The sequence below is a fragment of the Maylandia zebra genome, linkage group LG13 (genome assembly GCF_041146795.1).
Source record: "Maylandia zebra isolate NMK-2024a linkage group LG13, Mzebra_GT3a, whole genome shotgun sequence".
Taxonomy (NCBI): Eukaryota; Metazoa; Chordata; class Actinopteri; order Cichliformes; family Cichlidae; genus Maylandia; species Maylandia zebra.
This window is the reverse complement of record NC_135179.1, coordinates 25805197-25823181: the sequence shown is the minus strand read 5'-3', so window position 1 is coordinate 25823181 and position 17985 is coordinate 25805197. Positions and strand designations below refer to the sequence as shown.

The window sequence follows — 17985 nt, the reverse complement described above, 5'->3', positions numbered from 1 at the left end:
GCACTACAGCTGTGTGTTCAGTTCATGATGTTAGTCTTGCAGGCAGCATTAAACTTTGATTTGACTGCAAAATCAAACTTTGGACATTTTCTATTTTCCCACCATTTATCTTGGATTTTGTAATCAAAGCTTTCTTTAATAACCTCAAGGAAGCTTTTGTGCAAGTTGGGTGTTTGGGTTTTTCCTGCTGTTCTGTCCGTGTTCGCTTCCCAAATCTCTCCCTCAATTTTCTCAACTGCTTATCCTTCTCAGTGCCACTGGGTACCTGGAGCCTATCCTAGCTGTTAATGGATGTGGGCCGGGATACATCCTGGAGAGATCGCCAGTCTATCACAGGGCTAGTCTTTCCTCATCCTTGATTTTGTTATCGTCACTCATCCAATTTTCTTCTCGCCTGCCTTTTATGATCCAATCAGCTTCTCTTCCCTGGTCTTTGATGGTGAATCGTTCATATTGTGTCCTACATGTCTACCACCTGTCCCACAATCGCTACCAGAGTCTAGACTCCTGGTGTCCTATCCTAAATGCCCAAATAACAATTTTTTATTATTATTTTAATATTATAAAAACTTTACATGAATATTTTTTTAATTTTAATGGTGCACATCTAGTGCAACGTGTAGGTACTGTGGTATAAAATGCGTCAATAGCTGCACTTTTTAAAAATGAGCTACTTTTTAATTCCTTTAAGATAAAGGAATTAAAAAGTAGTGGAGCAGTGGAGCTTTATCTTTGATAAAGCTCCACTGCAGCTTTATCTTTGATGTCTTCTCTTTGTATTAATTTTTAATGACAACTGCTTAAATTTAACAAACAGAAAAACCATCTGCAAAGACAAAAGTAGGAAGATCTACGTATGGGAGGGATTGTCCATTACAACACAACAGGTTAAAAGGGCCTGTTAAAGGGTTAATAGCGTCCCGTGTTTGGCGAGTGTTCTGTAATGTCAGAAGGCAGAGCAATACAAACTGTTTTTTAGGGGGAAAGATCAGCGAACAACGCTGATGGTCTTTGATCAGCTGAACAAGCCGGCAGACCACAGAGACAGTGAAGCAAAAGAAAGGGGAGGCCAACTTGTTTGAAGTGAGAGTGCTTGATAGAGTGAATAGGTGCTTTGAAAGTACGAGCTTTTTGTTCAGTCATGTGCCCGTCTGTGCAGAAGAAGATGCTCATCTCTGGCTTGCCTCTAGCGCTCAAGTGCCAAGAACATGGAGCGTGCTTGACAGGGTTTGAAGATAGTTAGGGTGAGGGTTAATAAGCTCCTGTCCGTACCTGTGGTTTACACCAGGCTTGGTTAAAGTAATGCGGATTGATTACAGCTACAAAATAATCACAATGATGATCATAAATCCAATTTGCTGGATCAGGGAGGTAATGCTCAAGAGAAGCACAAGGTCAGTGTGCTAATGGGGTAGTTAGAAGAGGCAAGAGAAAGAGAGGGATTTAAAAGGTGAGGAGAAGAAAGAGGGAGCAACACGGAAAGAAAATGTGCGAAGTGAGAGACTGGAGGACTCCAGAGAAAGAAGATCTTGATAAACTCATTGCGCTTGATGGAAAGAGGTTGTGACAATCGCTTAATAACTTTCCATGCTGTTTCAGCGCTGCGTGTGATTGGAGGTGTCTCCTGCCTGTCACTGAGAGACAGTTACCATGACGTTCCACAACAGCTGAGCTCTCCCTTGCTATATCTGCCCCCCCCAAAAGCCTTCATACTCAGCAAGGAAGCAAACCAGACATTTTTTTCTTGGTGGTGCTTATGGCTTAACACTAATAATGTGAGACATTATGCAAGAGACAGTGGGGGAGAGTAGAGAAGGAAAGCGTGAGCGAAGGAATGATAATGAGAAAAAAATGGGAAATAGGATTGAAAGGTGCACAGGCCAGGAAAAAAGTGTGGGAAAGCATCATTTAGCGCAGGAAACAGAGAAGGAAGCAGGACAACTACTCCTGCTATCAACCTAATTAACATAAACTAGCATCTTCCTGTTTTGCCTAGTAACTGATAAAGATACTAGAAAACCCATAGTTATTCGTGATACCTTATTTGACTAACAAAGGTAGATCTGCAGTTAAATGTTGACACCACATAAATTTTTTAAAGCCTTTTATTCTGGGAAGTTTGACTGATTTAAAACCTTTTCAGTTATTCAGTTTCAAATTCACACTGTTCTACATATTCACAAAAATAGCTGCCAACTAAAACCACAATTTGCTACTTTTTATCCACGGTCATAAATCAAACTGAAATGCATCCACTACTGCAGGGATTTATGGTAACTGTATAAAATATGCAGCATAAAGACCTTTCCCTAATAACCAACACTCGACAAAATGAAAGTCTAGTCTGTGGATTTACAGATCCTTATTCTTCGCAGCCAGGACTTACCTTCACAGAAAGAGTGGAGAAAGAGGAAGGCAAGGAGGAGCTTGGCGACTGCCATCCTGCCACCTAAACCCACACTCCTCGACATCACCTGCACCTGATAAAAGACAAACACAGAATACAGACAGATCATTTTGTTTACCAAAACTAGGCCTGATCCTCAATATATCAATGAAAAACAACATTTCATCCTCAATTTTACAAGCATTTTCTTGGGTTAAGCCCAATTTTCATTGTTTATTTCCAGATGAATTGAGCCAGAAGTTCTTAATGGCTTTTAATTTTTTATATGTATATATATACATACTGCTCCAATTTAAGTTACCACTTACATGTTTATAATTATTATTATTGGACTGCTTCAGGACAATGAATAGCTTGAACCCATATGGCTGTATGTAAATGGCATGTGGGTGTAATGTATTTGAATTATATGACTGGTGCTTTAGCTTTTTTTTTTCATTATACTTGTCCTATTTCAAATGGTGTCTGCAGTATGTTTTATGGTGAACCTGGTGAAGCCCACAAGCTGAAATGTGTGTGTCAAATAATACAGCTGTCCTGTACACTACAAGTATTGCTGGAGCTCTCTGGCCATATAATACCCCAACACAAGCACAGGGTATATCACAAACAATCAACTCATTTCAAAGTCCTTTAATTCACCAGTAACGATCACCGCACGTACTGTTAGAAAGACAGTTTTCGTGAGTTTCATGTGGTTGCTGGTACAGTAGGTAGCATAACAACAGCAGCGGCTGCAGTGTCTCCAGACATGCTCGCAAAACTATGGGGCGAGTTTGACTATCGTATGGACATATGCAGTGCAGGGGACACACTGAGCACTTCTGAACATTCGTTTTGTATGTTAAACTTTATGTTAAGCCAAGTATTTTGAAATGTACTTCTATGTCCATATGCCGTGCCTTGTTTCAGCAGGGCCTCACAGGTAGGCAAACTCATTTGGTGACAACTTAATTTTTGAGTGTTATCTTTCCAAATCCTCCTCCTTCCTGAAGCCCACTGTGCCATTGCTCACAGTAAAAATGGTGCAAATATAGGGCTGCTTTTCCTTCACGTATCTAATAGCAAAGAATGGCAAATGACTAAAGAGACACCAGCGTAAGAAGCATGGATATACAATTCAAATACTGCTGTGGTGCCGTTAAAGGTGTTCTGTATGCAGTGGATTCAATTCCAGCAAGGCAGCTAAAATTTACAGGTGAGTGAGAAAGAAATTTCAAGTAAAGAATAGGCTGTCATTGCTTATTGTATAAATATGTGTGTGAGTGTATTTGTATGTGTATATGTCTTTATTTTAGCTATGCATGTGTGTCCCTTTCAATAGGCACATTTGTTTTCATTTGGATTCTAGTTTCCTCTGCATTATTTTTATTTCAATTCCTGTAACAATGCAGTCTGTATGGCTGTCACTATTATTTGTTTTACCTCATCCCTTCATCCTTTCCTTCCCCCCTCTTTTATTCACATGAATTTATCTCTCTGGGACCCTGAACACCTGGCTTTCAGGGGAGTTTTGTTTTGAATCCGCCAAATACTGACATTTAGACAAGACCCCTTACTGCCACATCTGAACACACTGGGCAATTCTTCACTGCAACAAATTTCCCCATGTAGGACAGAAGTCCTTTAATGCTGTGAAAGGGGGTTTCCTATGACAACCGAACTAGATAAATGTAACCAAACAGTAACTGAAAACAAAACACATCAGTGTCATTATTTATAAAGGCTGATAAATTAAAATTTGATTGAGATGGAAGAAACACCCTTCAACCATCTTAATGTGGGAGAATTTGTCCACCAGAGGGCACTCTGCAACTTCCCTGTTGGTAACACAGGTGTAGAATAGCAGGAACACAACAACTAACTGATCCAAGCAGAGAGTGTGAACAAGAAACTCATGACCCCTCACGAAAGTATTTATAAACTCTACAGTCAAGTAAATAACTACACATAAAAATTATTAGGGAAATCCGTTTATGTTTCACATGTCCGATAGAAAAAATGGCGGTTAATAGTATATCAGAATATCACATATTTGAATCATCAAATATTGTTACTGGTCTTAATTGGTATTTGACACAATGTGTCAAACTTGTTAAATACAATACAGCTGTACTAAATATCTGTTGTGCAATATAAATCATTTTTATTTACCCTGTCCTACATATTAATGGTGGATATTTACATTGCTGTCTGAAACAGATCCCTCAGTCCATTACCTGCACACACACAAACACACACACACGCACACACACATATAATCCAGACCCTTACTCAGCCATCCTCCAAATGCTAACGGACATTTCTGAGATGACAAATGGGTGAATATGACTGACGGATACTGGTCGAGACTGACACATTAGATCTGAAAGCGTCGGGAGCAGCCATGGAAAATTAAAAAAAGTCTTACTGCATCAGCATCGCTGCTGTGACCTGGATGCAGGTGGATTCGTTATTAAACATTCTCACAAACATGCATTCCCCCAAAAGTTGCAGATGGACAATGCTGTAGCTGGAGGACGAGGGAATCTCACACATCGACCTGCCTCCTGTTTTATCTATGTGTGTAACCTGGATTGTGCCTATCACTCCAGGCTCCTATCACGGCCTGCCTGAGGCATAAGCAAAGTAACCAGCTGCTAAGTACTGCTTTGAGCAAATGACAAACTTGAAAGTTATTCATAATAACTTAACTCTAAAAATTCAGTAAAAAGTAAAAAACTGCATTATTTAAATTTGGCAACTTTTATGCACTGATCTTCTGCAGGAGCACACTGTTTCTAGTTCTCCAGTCTATGCTAAGAATGCTTCCTGTCAAAGCTGTGGCCCTTCTACTTAATTTTCATTTCTGTGAAGAGACAAAAGTTGCCGCGAGCTAAATCCGATGAGTAGGCTTGGTAATGAGCAACGACTGCGTTGGTCCAGCCAAAGAAATTTACACATAAACACACTGGAACAGTGTGATGCACCACAGCTCAGGTTGGTTCCAGAATTTTTTTTTTTACCTCAGACCCTTCAGGACATGCTATGACTCTATGATAACAGTCTGACCCTAGGGGACAAACTCGTGGCGCATAATCCTCAAAAACAACAAGGATAATCTTGGTTATGTTCCTGTTCCTGGAGCCTGCATGCTTTTTGCACTGTAAAGACTGTTGTTGAGTCCCCATGTCATAGCACGTAATGCCAATGATGAGCCTTGATATGCAAGTTGGAACTAATTATTAGAACCTTTTGGGTAGTGTGCTCCCCAGGGAGAGCAGATAACAGCTACGGGGCACCAGAGTTCCTGTTCCACACACTGGTTTTGGTTTAGGAAGCGTGATAAAGTTTTAATGATTAGCTGCACTCACAACAGTAACAACATTTATAATAATGCAGTATTTCGAAACTTTTATCTATTTTTCAAAATTCCTGTTCAGAAATTAAGATGACGGTCTGCATCAGCCACTGATTACTCCTATTTTTATACCAACATATGAGCCACAAGACAGTTAGTGAACCATCAAACGAATACACTGTAACTGACATACTGCTGTCAGCATGTGCTGAGGTACACTCAGCTGCTCCTGCACCTTGCGGGGCTCTCATCATTCATCCAGCTGTGAGAGAATTATGCAGCAGCAGATGCCAGAAGCCAGATCCGTTTTCACTTTCTCTTTCCATCGTGAATTATGGCCATTTATGATCTCACATAGTTATGACAGTATTGGCCTCATTGTTAGAAGAAGATTTGACTCTCTGTCTGATGTTCACACCTCTGCCTGCCCCTCAGCGTCTACAGTATCTGCGGTGTGATTCTTTTAGATTAATGTGGTTTTGATACATTTTGCCTTTTGGCTTCCAAACCTTGAAAATTTTATAGATTATTACAGACATATTACACATGTTTACATATGATGGACAACATGTCTGTGGTCAAAGCAATAAAGTTACTTTCGAATATACATGGACAATCTCCCTCATTAAACTGTAGGCATCAGAAATAGGATGATTTTACATGTTTTGTTTTTATCTGACAACACATAAGGACGAGAAATGAATCAAAAATAAGTCAAAACCAGCGTTTAGAACTTAAGCCCCATGTTTGTTAATTCTGTGATTTTTTTTCCCCTTTAAAACATATTACTGTGTGTAGTCACACTATGTGTATTATGTATGTTGTTGTAACACCATGTGTGTTGAATCTAACCTGTCCAGTCTGTAACATGGAAACATCATGAAGGAAAAGTCAAACACTAGCCGACTGCACAACTGAAGCATTGTGTTCCAACGAAAAATGCTGCATCCAAGCTTTGGACACGTAACAAAAAGAAGGAAAGTGAAAACTCAGTAAAAAATCATTTCAGCAATGCTTGTGTAGGTTTGCAGTTTGATTGACTGGTTTAATGCTTGTTTTGAAACACATTATATTATAAATTTAGCAAAAAGAAGCATAAATAAATGTATACTGTATTCAAGATGGCAGGGCAACATGGCCGCTTCCACAAATCAACTGTGTTTTTTTAATGGATTAATTTTAAGTTTCTGAGAACGTATCAGTTTTTCAAAGATCTAATCACATAATGTGATCTTATCACACAAGCCAATTAGTCTGAAATACAACATATTCCCAACCACTCTTGTTAGGTTGTAGTGCAGCTTGAAACATTAATGAAAATGAAATGGTAATTAGATTCGTTAAGTATTTAACTCAGCCTATTGTGTGAACATGTGCAGTTCAACATGCATACAGTATGTATCACTGCAATCACTTCACAGTAGGGGAGTGTGGGAAGGTGAAGGGTTGCAATCAAACTCGGCATAGCTCCACGGGAACACTAACCATGGCCACGTGTCTTACACACTGCAAACTTAAAACCAATTCTTTGATAGCAGACTTTGTATAAACGATGTACAAAAGCGAAACTGGAGAATATTTCTAAGCATGTTCAAGTAATATGTGTCCACAAACAAAAAAAACAACTTTGTATAATCAAAGACACAGATTTAAAGAATATATTTGTTTTTAATATTAAACAAGTTTTTAAAAACTGAACTCAAAATGTGCCAATTAAACTGCAGAGGACATGACTCAGCAGGAGGTGGTCCTCAAACTAACCTGGGTCCTTCTCCAGCACCGTCCCACTCCACTGGTAATACTGTCACCATATATCAATCCTTCACCACCAGCTCCCCAGTTTCTGTCAGAGCTACTGTTCATCTTTCTCCCATTTCTGTTTTTTCTACCTGTCTTTTCCATGTTTTTCACTTTTTAGTCATCACATTTTTCTGCTATTAGTGTTTTCTACATTTTTCTGATTTACCACGCAACTCGATTCTGAAGTGGGGTAGTCCAGAAAATGTTTGAGGACCGCTGTGCTAAGCTTTGGAAGAAATCATATCTACTAAAATATAGATCAGCAACACAACAAATACATATTTTTAAGGGCCGTGCTCTTTTTATTTGTGGGTAAGTACATCTCATCGAAACTACACTTCAAAAGGAGAACCTTGGGCTGTTCTTGAGACTTGCTTGTTGTGGTTAAAGGAGCTTATCTTTACCTGTAAATGTTGGATCACAAGTTTCTCACACTTACGCACACCACAATTTAAGTCCAATAGTCCACTTACTGTCTGTTTAATATTTAGGGAAACATTTTTATACACGTCGTGGTGGTAAAGTTTAGGATAGCGGTGATCCATGTCTGTGTAATGGTTTACAACCCCACAGTTTATCTGACAGTGATATACCTTATATAAAGTTAAGAGTAATGTCTGAACCCAGTGTGTTCTGTCCAAAGAGGCTTGCCTTCCCACATGGTGTCTCCTGGCTTACACCACTCAATATTATTGATTACATGGCAATTGTGTCTGACTTGCTTTAATCTCAAAGGCACCGTTTTCAGGGGAGAGTGTTGGACCTCAGCAGGCAGCCAAATCTGGGTTATTACAGCAAATCAATGAGTGATTTCGGCTTGCCCTTGGTGCTCATAAAAAAGCCATCACTCATTAGCACAGTGATCACAGACAGATTAGCAGACATTTGGCTTTGTCAGGGAGGAGGGAGGGGCAGCACCGCTCTGATGAGCTGAGTAATGTCTTCCTTCCCGCCCTCCTGATCTCTTCATCTCCAATATGACATGACTTTCTGAAACCCTTAGTCAGCAAACCTCACTTACATGACAAGAGTGCAGTGTAAACAGGATGCCATTTGGACTGCAGGGCATGCAGTGCTTTCTGAGTAGAAATTGTAATCAAACTGGCACAGATCCCTGATTATGAGTGAACTGATTTCGTCAAAGTTTGGAGAAAATCAAGCCAATAGCCACTGAGATACTATATCCTGGAAAACAACACATGTCCAGCAAACTACCTAACAGCATTGGTAATAATCAAAATCACTTTTTATGCTTCTGTAATGGTTAAATCCACCAGTGTGAGCAAGCATTTAAATTAAAATTATATTTTTAATGCTCAGAATTTTCAAATTTACTGTTTTATAAAATAACATTTTGAAAATTAAAAGGTGTTATTTTTTTTATTAAGATGCTAAATTACAGTTGTGTACTTTCAGTCCAGAACAGAACAAACTAGCTTTAGTGGTTAAATGTTATGCTTGATTAGTTTCATACTTCTCAGAGAAGTCCGGGTGTGCCGGCTCAAATTTGAGAATAAAAATGTGAATACTGTTTATTATTTGCTTACTGAATAAAAATGTAATTTTTTACTTTTAATCAGGTTTTTGACTGATTTTTTAAAATATTTCTGTTTTATTGTTTTTATGACAGTGACCTAAGCCCAGTCTTCTAATAACCATGTGAGTTGTCATTCATACAGGGAGTGCAGAATTATTAGGCAAATGAGTATTTTGTCCACATCATCCTCTTCATGCATGTTGTCTTACTCCAAGCTGTATAGGCTCGAAAGCCTACTACCAATTAAGCATATTAGGTGATGTGCATCTCTGTAATGAGAAGGGGTGTGGTCTAATGACATCAACACCCTATATCAGGTGTGCATAATTATTAGGCAACTTCCTTTCCTTTGGCAAAATGGGTCAAAAGAAGGACTTGACAGGCTCAGAAAAGTAAAAAATAGTGAGATATCTTGCAGAGGGATGCAGCAGTCTCAAAATTGCAAAGCTTCTGAAGCGTGATCATCGAACAATCAAGCGTTTCATTCAAAATAGTCAACAGGGTCGCAAGAAGCGTGTGGAAAAACCAAGGCGCAAAATAACTGCCCATGAACTGAGAAAAGTCAAGCGTGCAGCTGCCAAGATGCCACTTGCCACCAGTTTGGCCATATTTCAGAGCTGCAACATCACTGGAGTGCCCAAAAGCACAAGGTGTGCAATACTCAGAGACATGGCCAAGGTAAGAAAGGCTGAAAGACGACCACCACTGAACAAGACACACAAGCTGAAACGTCAAGACTGGGCCAAGAAATATCTCAAGACTGGTTTTTCTAAGGTTTTATGGACTGATGAAATGAGAGTGAGTCTTGATGGGCCAGATGGATGGGCCCGTGGCTGGATTGGTAAAGGGCAGAGAGCTCCAGTCAGACTCAGACGCCAGCAAGGTGGAGGTGGAGTACTGGTTTGGGCTGGTATCATCAAAGATGAGCTTGTGGGGCCTTTTCGGGTTGAGGATGGAGTCAAGCTCAACTCCCAGTCCTACTGCCAGTTTCTGGAAGACCCCTTCTTCAAGCAGTGGTACAGGAAGAAGTCTGCATCCTTCAAGAAAAACATGATTTTCATGCAGAACAATGCTCCATCACACGCGCCCAAGTACTCCACAGCGTGGCTGGCAAGAAAGGGTATAAAAGAAGAAAAACTAATGACATGGCCTCCTTGTTCACCTGATCTGAACCCCATTGAGAACCTGTGGTCCATCATCAAATGTGAGATTTACAAGGAGGGAAAACAGTACACCTCTCTGAACAGTGTCTGGGAGGCTGTGGTTGCTGCTGCACGCAATGTTGATGGTGAACAGATCAAAACACTGACAGAATCCATGGATGGCAGGCTTTTGAGTGTCCTTGCAAAGAAAGGTGGCTATGTTGGTTGCTGATTTGTTTTTGTTTTGTTTTTGAATGTCAGAAATGTATATTTGTGAATGTGGAGATGTGATATTGGTTTCACTGGTAAAAATAAATAATTGAAATGGGTATATATTTGTTTTTTGTTAAGTTGCCTAATAGTTATGCACAGTAATAGTCACCTGCACACACAGATATCCCCCTAAAATAGCTAAAACTAAAAACAAACTAAAAACTACTTCCAAAAACATTCAGCTTTGATATTAATGAGTTTTTTGGGTTCATTGAGAACATGGTTGTTGTTCAATAATAAAATTATTCCTCAAAAATACAACTTGCCTAATAATTCTGCACTCCCTGTATATATGCACACCAAACTCCAAATAACCACAAGCCTTAAGGAACTGGAGAAAACATAACATAAGCAGCTTCCAGTTCTCAGATGAGCCGAAGCTGGTCCCTGCTGATTGGCTTGTTGAGAAAGCAGCTGGAGTGAAACCTCCCTTCAATAAAAGATCACTAACTCCCCACTAGCAGATATGGGGGACTGTAGATCACATGCCAAGACAACACTGTTCTTCCAATGGAGATGCCTGTATCGGCTTTGATCCTGTATGGGCTGACAGTAGTGCCTTGCAAAACACGGTAGGGGAGAGGGAGCAGCTTACACAGAACCTGAGGAGATGGTAATTATCCAGAACAGCACGGGAGCACTGAATGGCGCATCATTACAGCAGCCTGTAACAAAACGCTTGAAAAGGTGCAATTGATACACCCTGTCCCGTGTTGACCAACGCCACAACGTGTGAAAAGCAAGTTACCATCAGCACTGGGTGCAACACATTCAAATGTATAATAAGGTTTTGCTGTTCCTAAATTCAGTGATCACATTACAGTTACTAATAAAACAATTATGGTCTTACTGGCGTGACCCAAGAGTCTGTCCTCAGCATGTTCAGTGTTACATGGGATAATAACAGTAACAACAGGGTTTCAAGGATGTTGGAGCAGGGGCAAGGAAAGAGTGCAAAAATAGTGTAGTGCTTAAAAGAGACATCTGGTGAAATATTTCACAACTCAGTTAATTAACAAGATGATTCAATATAAGAAAAAATTACCATCCCAGAGGGATTTTACATGGAAAAATCTAAAAAATGAAATGCCTAACCATGAAATGATTGCCAGAAATCCAAGTTTCTTACAAAATTGAGAGTTCATTGAACTATCTCGCAAATCTGTAAATAAAAAAATTAATTAAATGTTAATTTCCATATTTAACGGTTAATTTGCATCTTACTTGCTGCCATTTTTTTATTGTTCAAAAATGTATTGTTTTTCGGGGGGGGGGGATCACACTGATGATGCAGAAGTCTCCAAGACTCACAAAAAACTGCCTGCATCAAATATGATACTCAAAGAATTAAGGGGTTAACAAATATGAAATAACAGCATTACGGCCAAAAACCAATAAAAGCCCCTCAGAGGAAAGGTTCTGCAGTGAAAATCCCTACATGGGCTCAGGGATAATTTTTAAAAGTCTAGTGAACTGTTAGCAAAGACAGTGTATCACTCCAACTACAAATGCACTGAGAGTTAAAAATGGTAAATGGCCTGTATTTGTATAGCGCTTTACTAGTCCCTAAGGACCCCAAAGCGCTTTACACGTTCAGTCATCCACCCATTCACACACACCTAAAATTCTAATATGCAAAGAAGAGAAAAACATATAACATAGATCCACAAAAGCTGCTGCCTTCTGAGCTCATCTAAGATAGACTGGGATGAAGCTCTGGAAAATCCAGTGCTCTAACCAATCAAAATTCGAATACTTTGGGGAAATCACGGAGGCTGTGGGCTAAAGAGCACAGGGACAAAAATCAACACCTGTGACAGAGTAGGCATGTGTTATTGCAGTATGGTAAAGGAGCACATTTGTGGATATACAAGTCTTTTAAATGTTTAGGTGATTGAATGCTTAAGCGTGGATGATAAATGATGATGATGTATGTACGCTATGAAAGCCGAGAACGGTTCTGAAGGAATGTCTTTAATATTAATTTCCCAGAAAAAGTGAGAACAGTTGACTAGATCCATATTCGACGCAGTGAAAAACAAACACAAAATGATGCACAAAAAAAAGTATCATAATGGGCTTTTGTGTGGGGAAAAAAGATAAACATTACAGCTCGTTGTCTCATAAGACTTTCATTTAAAACACCACGGCAGAGTCAGACAGCTGTATCTCCTCCTGTCATCTCCTTTTTCCTAAGTGCACACTGACAACGCAATCTTAATGCTCTTATTTTAGGCTTTTATGTATGTGGTGTGAACATAATGATATACTAGGTGACTTTTTCCTCTCATCCATCTACTGCTAAAAAGCCAAGATCCATATACTGTCACGTCCTTGTTGTTCTCAACTCCACTTTCATTTTACTCGATCACAATGTTTTTTATCTCCACTCCTGTCAGCCATACAGTAGATACCCTAAAACAGCTCTTTTAAATTCTTTCCCTTCTTTTTATACCATAATCAGAGAAATATTTCAATATACACTAAATTTCCCTCAATTCAGGGCTAACCTGTGATTTTTCTTTCTTTCACGCTCAGATTCTGTGACGCTAAACAAATTTAACTCCCTCATAATCTGAACTGATTGCTTCCTTCCCAAATTTTCATGTCAGTCATAAAACGCCTGTATTGTCACCAGGCTCTTTCTCCACTTGGCCTTCATGCGCCGCGATGAGCTTGGTAACGCTGTCCCAGCAGAGGCCCGAGTGTATATCAGACAACATAAACACAGACAGCTGTGTCACAGGGCAGCCGATAGCCTGTAGAGACTCATTCATCTCCTTTTGTCTCTGTCTCTGTTAGGATACAGTCATGCTACTCTGCCTGCACTTGACTGTCTATTCTGTTTGAAAGATTAAAACACAACATTTAGCAGCTCCTCTCCGACACAGATGACCTTTGCATCCCAACCATTCACCTCAACGAGTCCTGCCTCCCATCTTTCCTCGCCCTCCCTGTCTCTCCTCCCCCTCCATCATCTTTCATTCTGTTCCACTCCGACTTCAGGGCAGTATTCCAGGCATAAATACCAACAACAAGGATTTGTCACAGAGCTGCCATTAAATTGCTGTTTTGTTTGTTTTACATGGCATGGTTTATTTCCAGGGGAGAACGCATTTCAATATGGTAAATGCTACTGGCTTAGATATGAATCCCCAGTGTTTTCACTACAATGAATAAAAAGCTTCAGTCTTCTCCGTAGGGAAATTTCAATTTCTAAATTCCTTCATAATGGTTTCACACTTACACAATAAAGAATCAATACAAGGATTAGTAGCAATAGACCAGAACAGTATTATTGTGGATTGTTGGGTTTACAACCAACTCTTTTAGCCATCTCCTTCACTGTGTTCACATCCGTACGGATGGCAGCACCTGTAAAACAACTGGCTGAGCTAAATCGTCTCCTCTTCCCTCTCCTCTTCTCCAGCCTGTTTTCTTCAGTTCTGCCCGACTGCCTTGGCTGATTTAATGACCACACGTAGTTGGACCAGGAGAGAGGCTGGTGCAGAAATTGGAAAAGTGGGAAACATGCAATGGCTATAATCATAGGGAATGTGGTGTAGTTATTAAAACTGAAAGTCAAAAGGCCGGAAACCTTTCATCTGTGAGCTTTGTGCTGAAAGCTGTCATATGGAGAGCGCTGTGTTTAATATACATGTGCACTGTACATAGATGACAATTTAAAAAAATCTGTTAAACTCAATTCTGACTTCTAGAAATCTATTAATTCAAAATAAACAAACATACCAATAACTAGTACCAACTCAGCCATCACTTCTTTGTCACTCAAGAGCAGGTACACAGCCTGTTCAGATGCTTTTACACCTGATAATTAACAGCAGCCCTTTCCCAATGGTTCCACTCACAATTTCCACAGATTAGCTGAGCTGCAGCAATTATGCCAACACCACAGAACAAAATGACTTGCCTCATTTTAATATCTATCACTTTTCCACACTCTTCATTATCTTCCCACTTTTTCCTCTTACGCAAGTTTACCTTTCTTAAACTTTACAGTACTACAGCTTTTTCTTGTCTTTATCCTCTGCTCTGCTTCCTGCCTGAGACCTCATACAACAGTCCAGTACAGTCACCATATCTGCAATTCATTCCTCTATCCCTCATATTGGGTTTCATTTGAGGCTGTCAGTCAAGGCGTCTGTCAGATATGGACTCTCCGTTTCACTATTTTTTTCTCCTATTTTTGAACTTAAAGAATGACAGTGACTCAGAAAGGGCAACTGTCAAATGCGTGCTTTCCCCACATAATGCATGAAACACTGAAATAGTTTCTCTTCAGTTTATCACACGCAGAATATAAAACATGAGATTCTTTGAACAGAAGGTCACGTTCTAACAATCGTTTTAAAGGCTTATGAAACAAGCAAATATAGTTTTTATGGTATATTTTAACATTATAACCAAAGTCACAATAGCATAACAATTATATTTGCACTTACAGTATTAAGCCAGAATATGGGATTACCAAGGCCAAAATGATCTTGCAGTGGATTACAATAAAAGTAGTGACACTCTTTCAGTTCTCAGAGGCACAAAAATCTTGGTGACTGTTTAATTAATTAATCCCGATTAAAATTGCAGCTGCTGGTTACAATGTTTAATCTGAATTATACTGTTTAAGGCAAAAAGATATTACTATATTAGCCTTGATCGCAAGTGATTCATTACTGCTTTGGTAAGAAGCTTGCTCACATAAATAAATACATGAAAACACATATAAAGTGGATTTCTGTCCACTTTATCAGGTTTACAGTTTGAAAGAACTTGATTGGGCTACTCTTTCCTCATAGTCACATATTTCACTTTGCTAGAGGCAAGCATATAAAGATGTCATTCAGCTTCATAACAACCTCAAGTACACAGGCGCTACTATGCAAAGCTGCAGCATCACCTATTTATGAAGCAAATCCACACACACGCATTTATATATATAAAAGTTCTAAGTAAGCGTTGCGTCGCAGCGGTGTTCAGGTGACACATGAATAAGTAAGTGGGCACCGGGGCGCTTCCCAGCAGGCACCTCTAGAGTCGCCAGGGCTACCTGAGATAACACCGTACACCTGACACCTCTGCGCAAGAATGCACCCTACCTCACATGTACGGACTCTTTAGTTACTCTGACAAAATAACGTAACAAGAAGATACAGCAGCAACAGTTGGACGGAGGCATTCCAGAAAACGACCCAACTTGAATGAAGTGCAGGTGCTGGTTAATGTCCAACATTTCTGTAAAATTTGACCACATTAAAACATTAATTGCATCACCAGGCAAGTAGTTCCAAAACTCTTCTTTGTGCGGAAATTGAAAACGCACTGCCTCACCAAATGCCGAAGTCAGAGACATATGTGAGCATAAAAAAGTCGCAAATTGCGGCACATGGTGAGTGAAGTGCTAGAGCAGATCACGCAAAACATTATTGATTATGTGGAAAGCTCTCCCCTGTTGCAGTCATCACTCCATTTCTGCTTTGTGTCCACAAACTCATAACTGTGTGATCATGTCATTATCATATTGTCCTACCTTCCTCGTCCGTGTCCGTCGCTGGCTGGGCGCCTTTAGACTCGATTGCCTGTCCTGCTGTGATGCGTTACCAAGTATCTGCTCCCCTCTCCCTCTCTCCTTTCTCCCCTCTCCCTCTCTCTCTCCGTGTCTCTCCCGTTAGCTTTACTCTATCACCACCAACGCCCCGGTGATTGCAAATTTCAAATCTCAGTGTTCAAAATTGCCACTGCAAACCCACCAAGCGCAGCATAAATCATCTCTTCTCCGAAGCTCCCATAATGTCCAGCGTTATACTCACTGCTCCATAGCCAGGGTAGCACTCCAACAGGCACCATAACTTTTAAATATTTTTTCTTTCACATTTTTTCACCTGCTTTTCGCATAAGCCCCCGAGCACAAATCCTTTCCCATATGTCACCACATGATTTGCATATTATGCTTTTATTGGGGCATTGACTGACTGCAGCTTCTTTTGCAAAAGCAAGCATACAGGAATGGCCCGGCTGCTGCGTTTAGGTCAATGGAAAAATGTAAAACAGATATTTTGAAAATCATCTGCGCGCTTCACCAAAGCAGAATGAATTTGGTGCGATTACACAGATCTGTTTATGAGCTTCTACATAAGCTCATGAGCTGATATATCGCACAGATTAAATTTGATATCAGTTAATCACAGAGCTCATTGATAAGAGGCGAATAGTCAGTGCGATACCACCACCTAGTGTACATTATAGGAATTACACGTATTACATATTATAAGAATTGTCGAAATAAGGCAACCTGTGACACCTACATGAGAAAATTATTGGGTTTCTCTCTTTAGTATTATAGAGGCTTTTTTTTTTTACCCTAAAATTATAATTCCACGAATTATAACTGTAATATCAAAGATTTGTTTTTAAATGAAAATTTTAATGCAATCTCCTTCTCTCACAGTTTTATTACATTATACTAACTTACTCTCACATTTTTAATTAGTTTGTCTGTACAACACTTTGAATGGATTTTGCTATGTAACGTAAATAGATGTCTTTGATCATTTTCTTTAACTTTCTTGGAAGATCTGCAACTGAAACTATGAGAAATATGTGATGTGTTTCAGCTTTTCTGAAATCAGCACAGCAAAGAAGGACTCATCCAGGCTGGAGAAACTGATCAGGAGGGCTAGCTCTGTGGTCGGCATGAAGCTGGACACTCTGGTGACAGTGGCAGAGAAAAGGACATTAAAGAAACTGATGGACATTATGGACAATGCTGGGCATCCTCTGCACACGGCCATTAACAACCAGAAGAGTCTGTTCAGTGACAGGTTGCTTCTCCCAAAGACAAGAACTAACAGACTTAAAAACTCCTTTGTCCCACACGCCATCAGACTGTTTAACTCCTCTCTGGAGGGGAGAGGGAGGGGAAACAGGAGGACAAAGGAGGGAACAACTAAGCTGTAGTGCCTCTTCACCTCACTGTGCAATACCTTTTGTGCAATACTTTTGTAAATAGTCAACGGTGCAATAGACTCAATACTTGAAATGTGCAATTCACTTGTATTTTTATTTTTATTCCTATTTATTCTATTTATCCCCTTCGTATATTTTATTTATATTGTCTCTGTATTTATATATATGTGTGTGTGTATAACTCTGTAACTTCTGTCGGTGCTGTGCTTTTTTGGAAATCGAATTTCCCAGAGGAACCCACCCGAGGGATTAATAAAGTTCTATCTTATCTTATCTTATCTTATCTTATCTTATCTTATCTTATCTTATCTTATCTTATCTTATCTTATCTTATCTTATCTTATCTTATCTTAAATCAGTAACACTAGCAGGTGCCTGCCAAAAAGAAGCTGAAACTTGGTTCTGCTAATATATGCCATATGAATATGGCATATATTAGCGTATATTAGCCAAGGGCAAGAATAACCCCTTTATTACCAGGCCGGTGATATATAGAACACTTGCC

The 17985-nt window shown here is 39.6% G+C and overlaps 1 protein-coding gene across 1 annotated transcript in view; it reads right to left on the bottom strand.

The window, feature by feature from the left end:
- cdh23 (cadherin-related 23) overlaps nt 1-16131 on the bottom strand; it is a 193578-nt gene extending 177447 nt beyond the window's left edge. Inside the window, exons 1-2 of the mRNA XM_076891868.1 lie at nt 16045-16131; nt 2387-2480 (exon numbers count right to left, since the gene is read on the bottom strand). Coding sequence (XP_076747983.1) covers nt 2387-2471 — 85 coding nt within the window. The 5' untranslated portion in view covers nt 2472-2480; nt 16045-16131. The remainder of the gene's footprint in view (nt 1-2386; nt 2481-16044) is intronic.
- Nucleotides 16132-17985: the final 1854 nt, after the last annotated feature.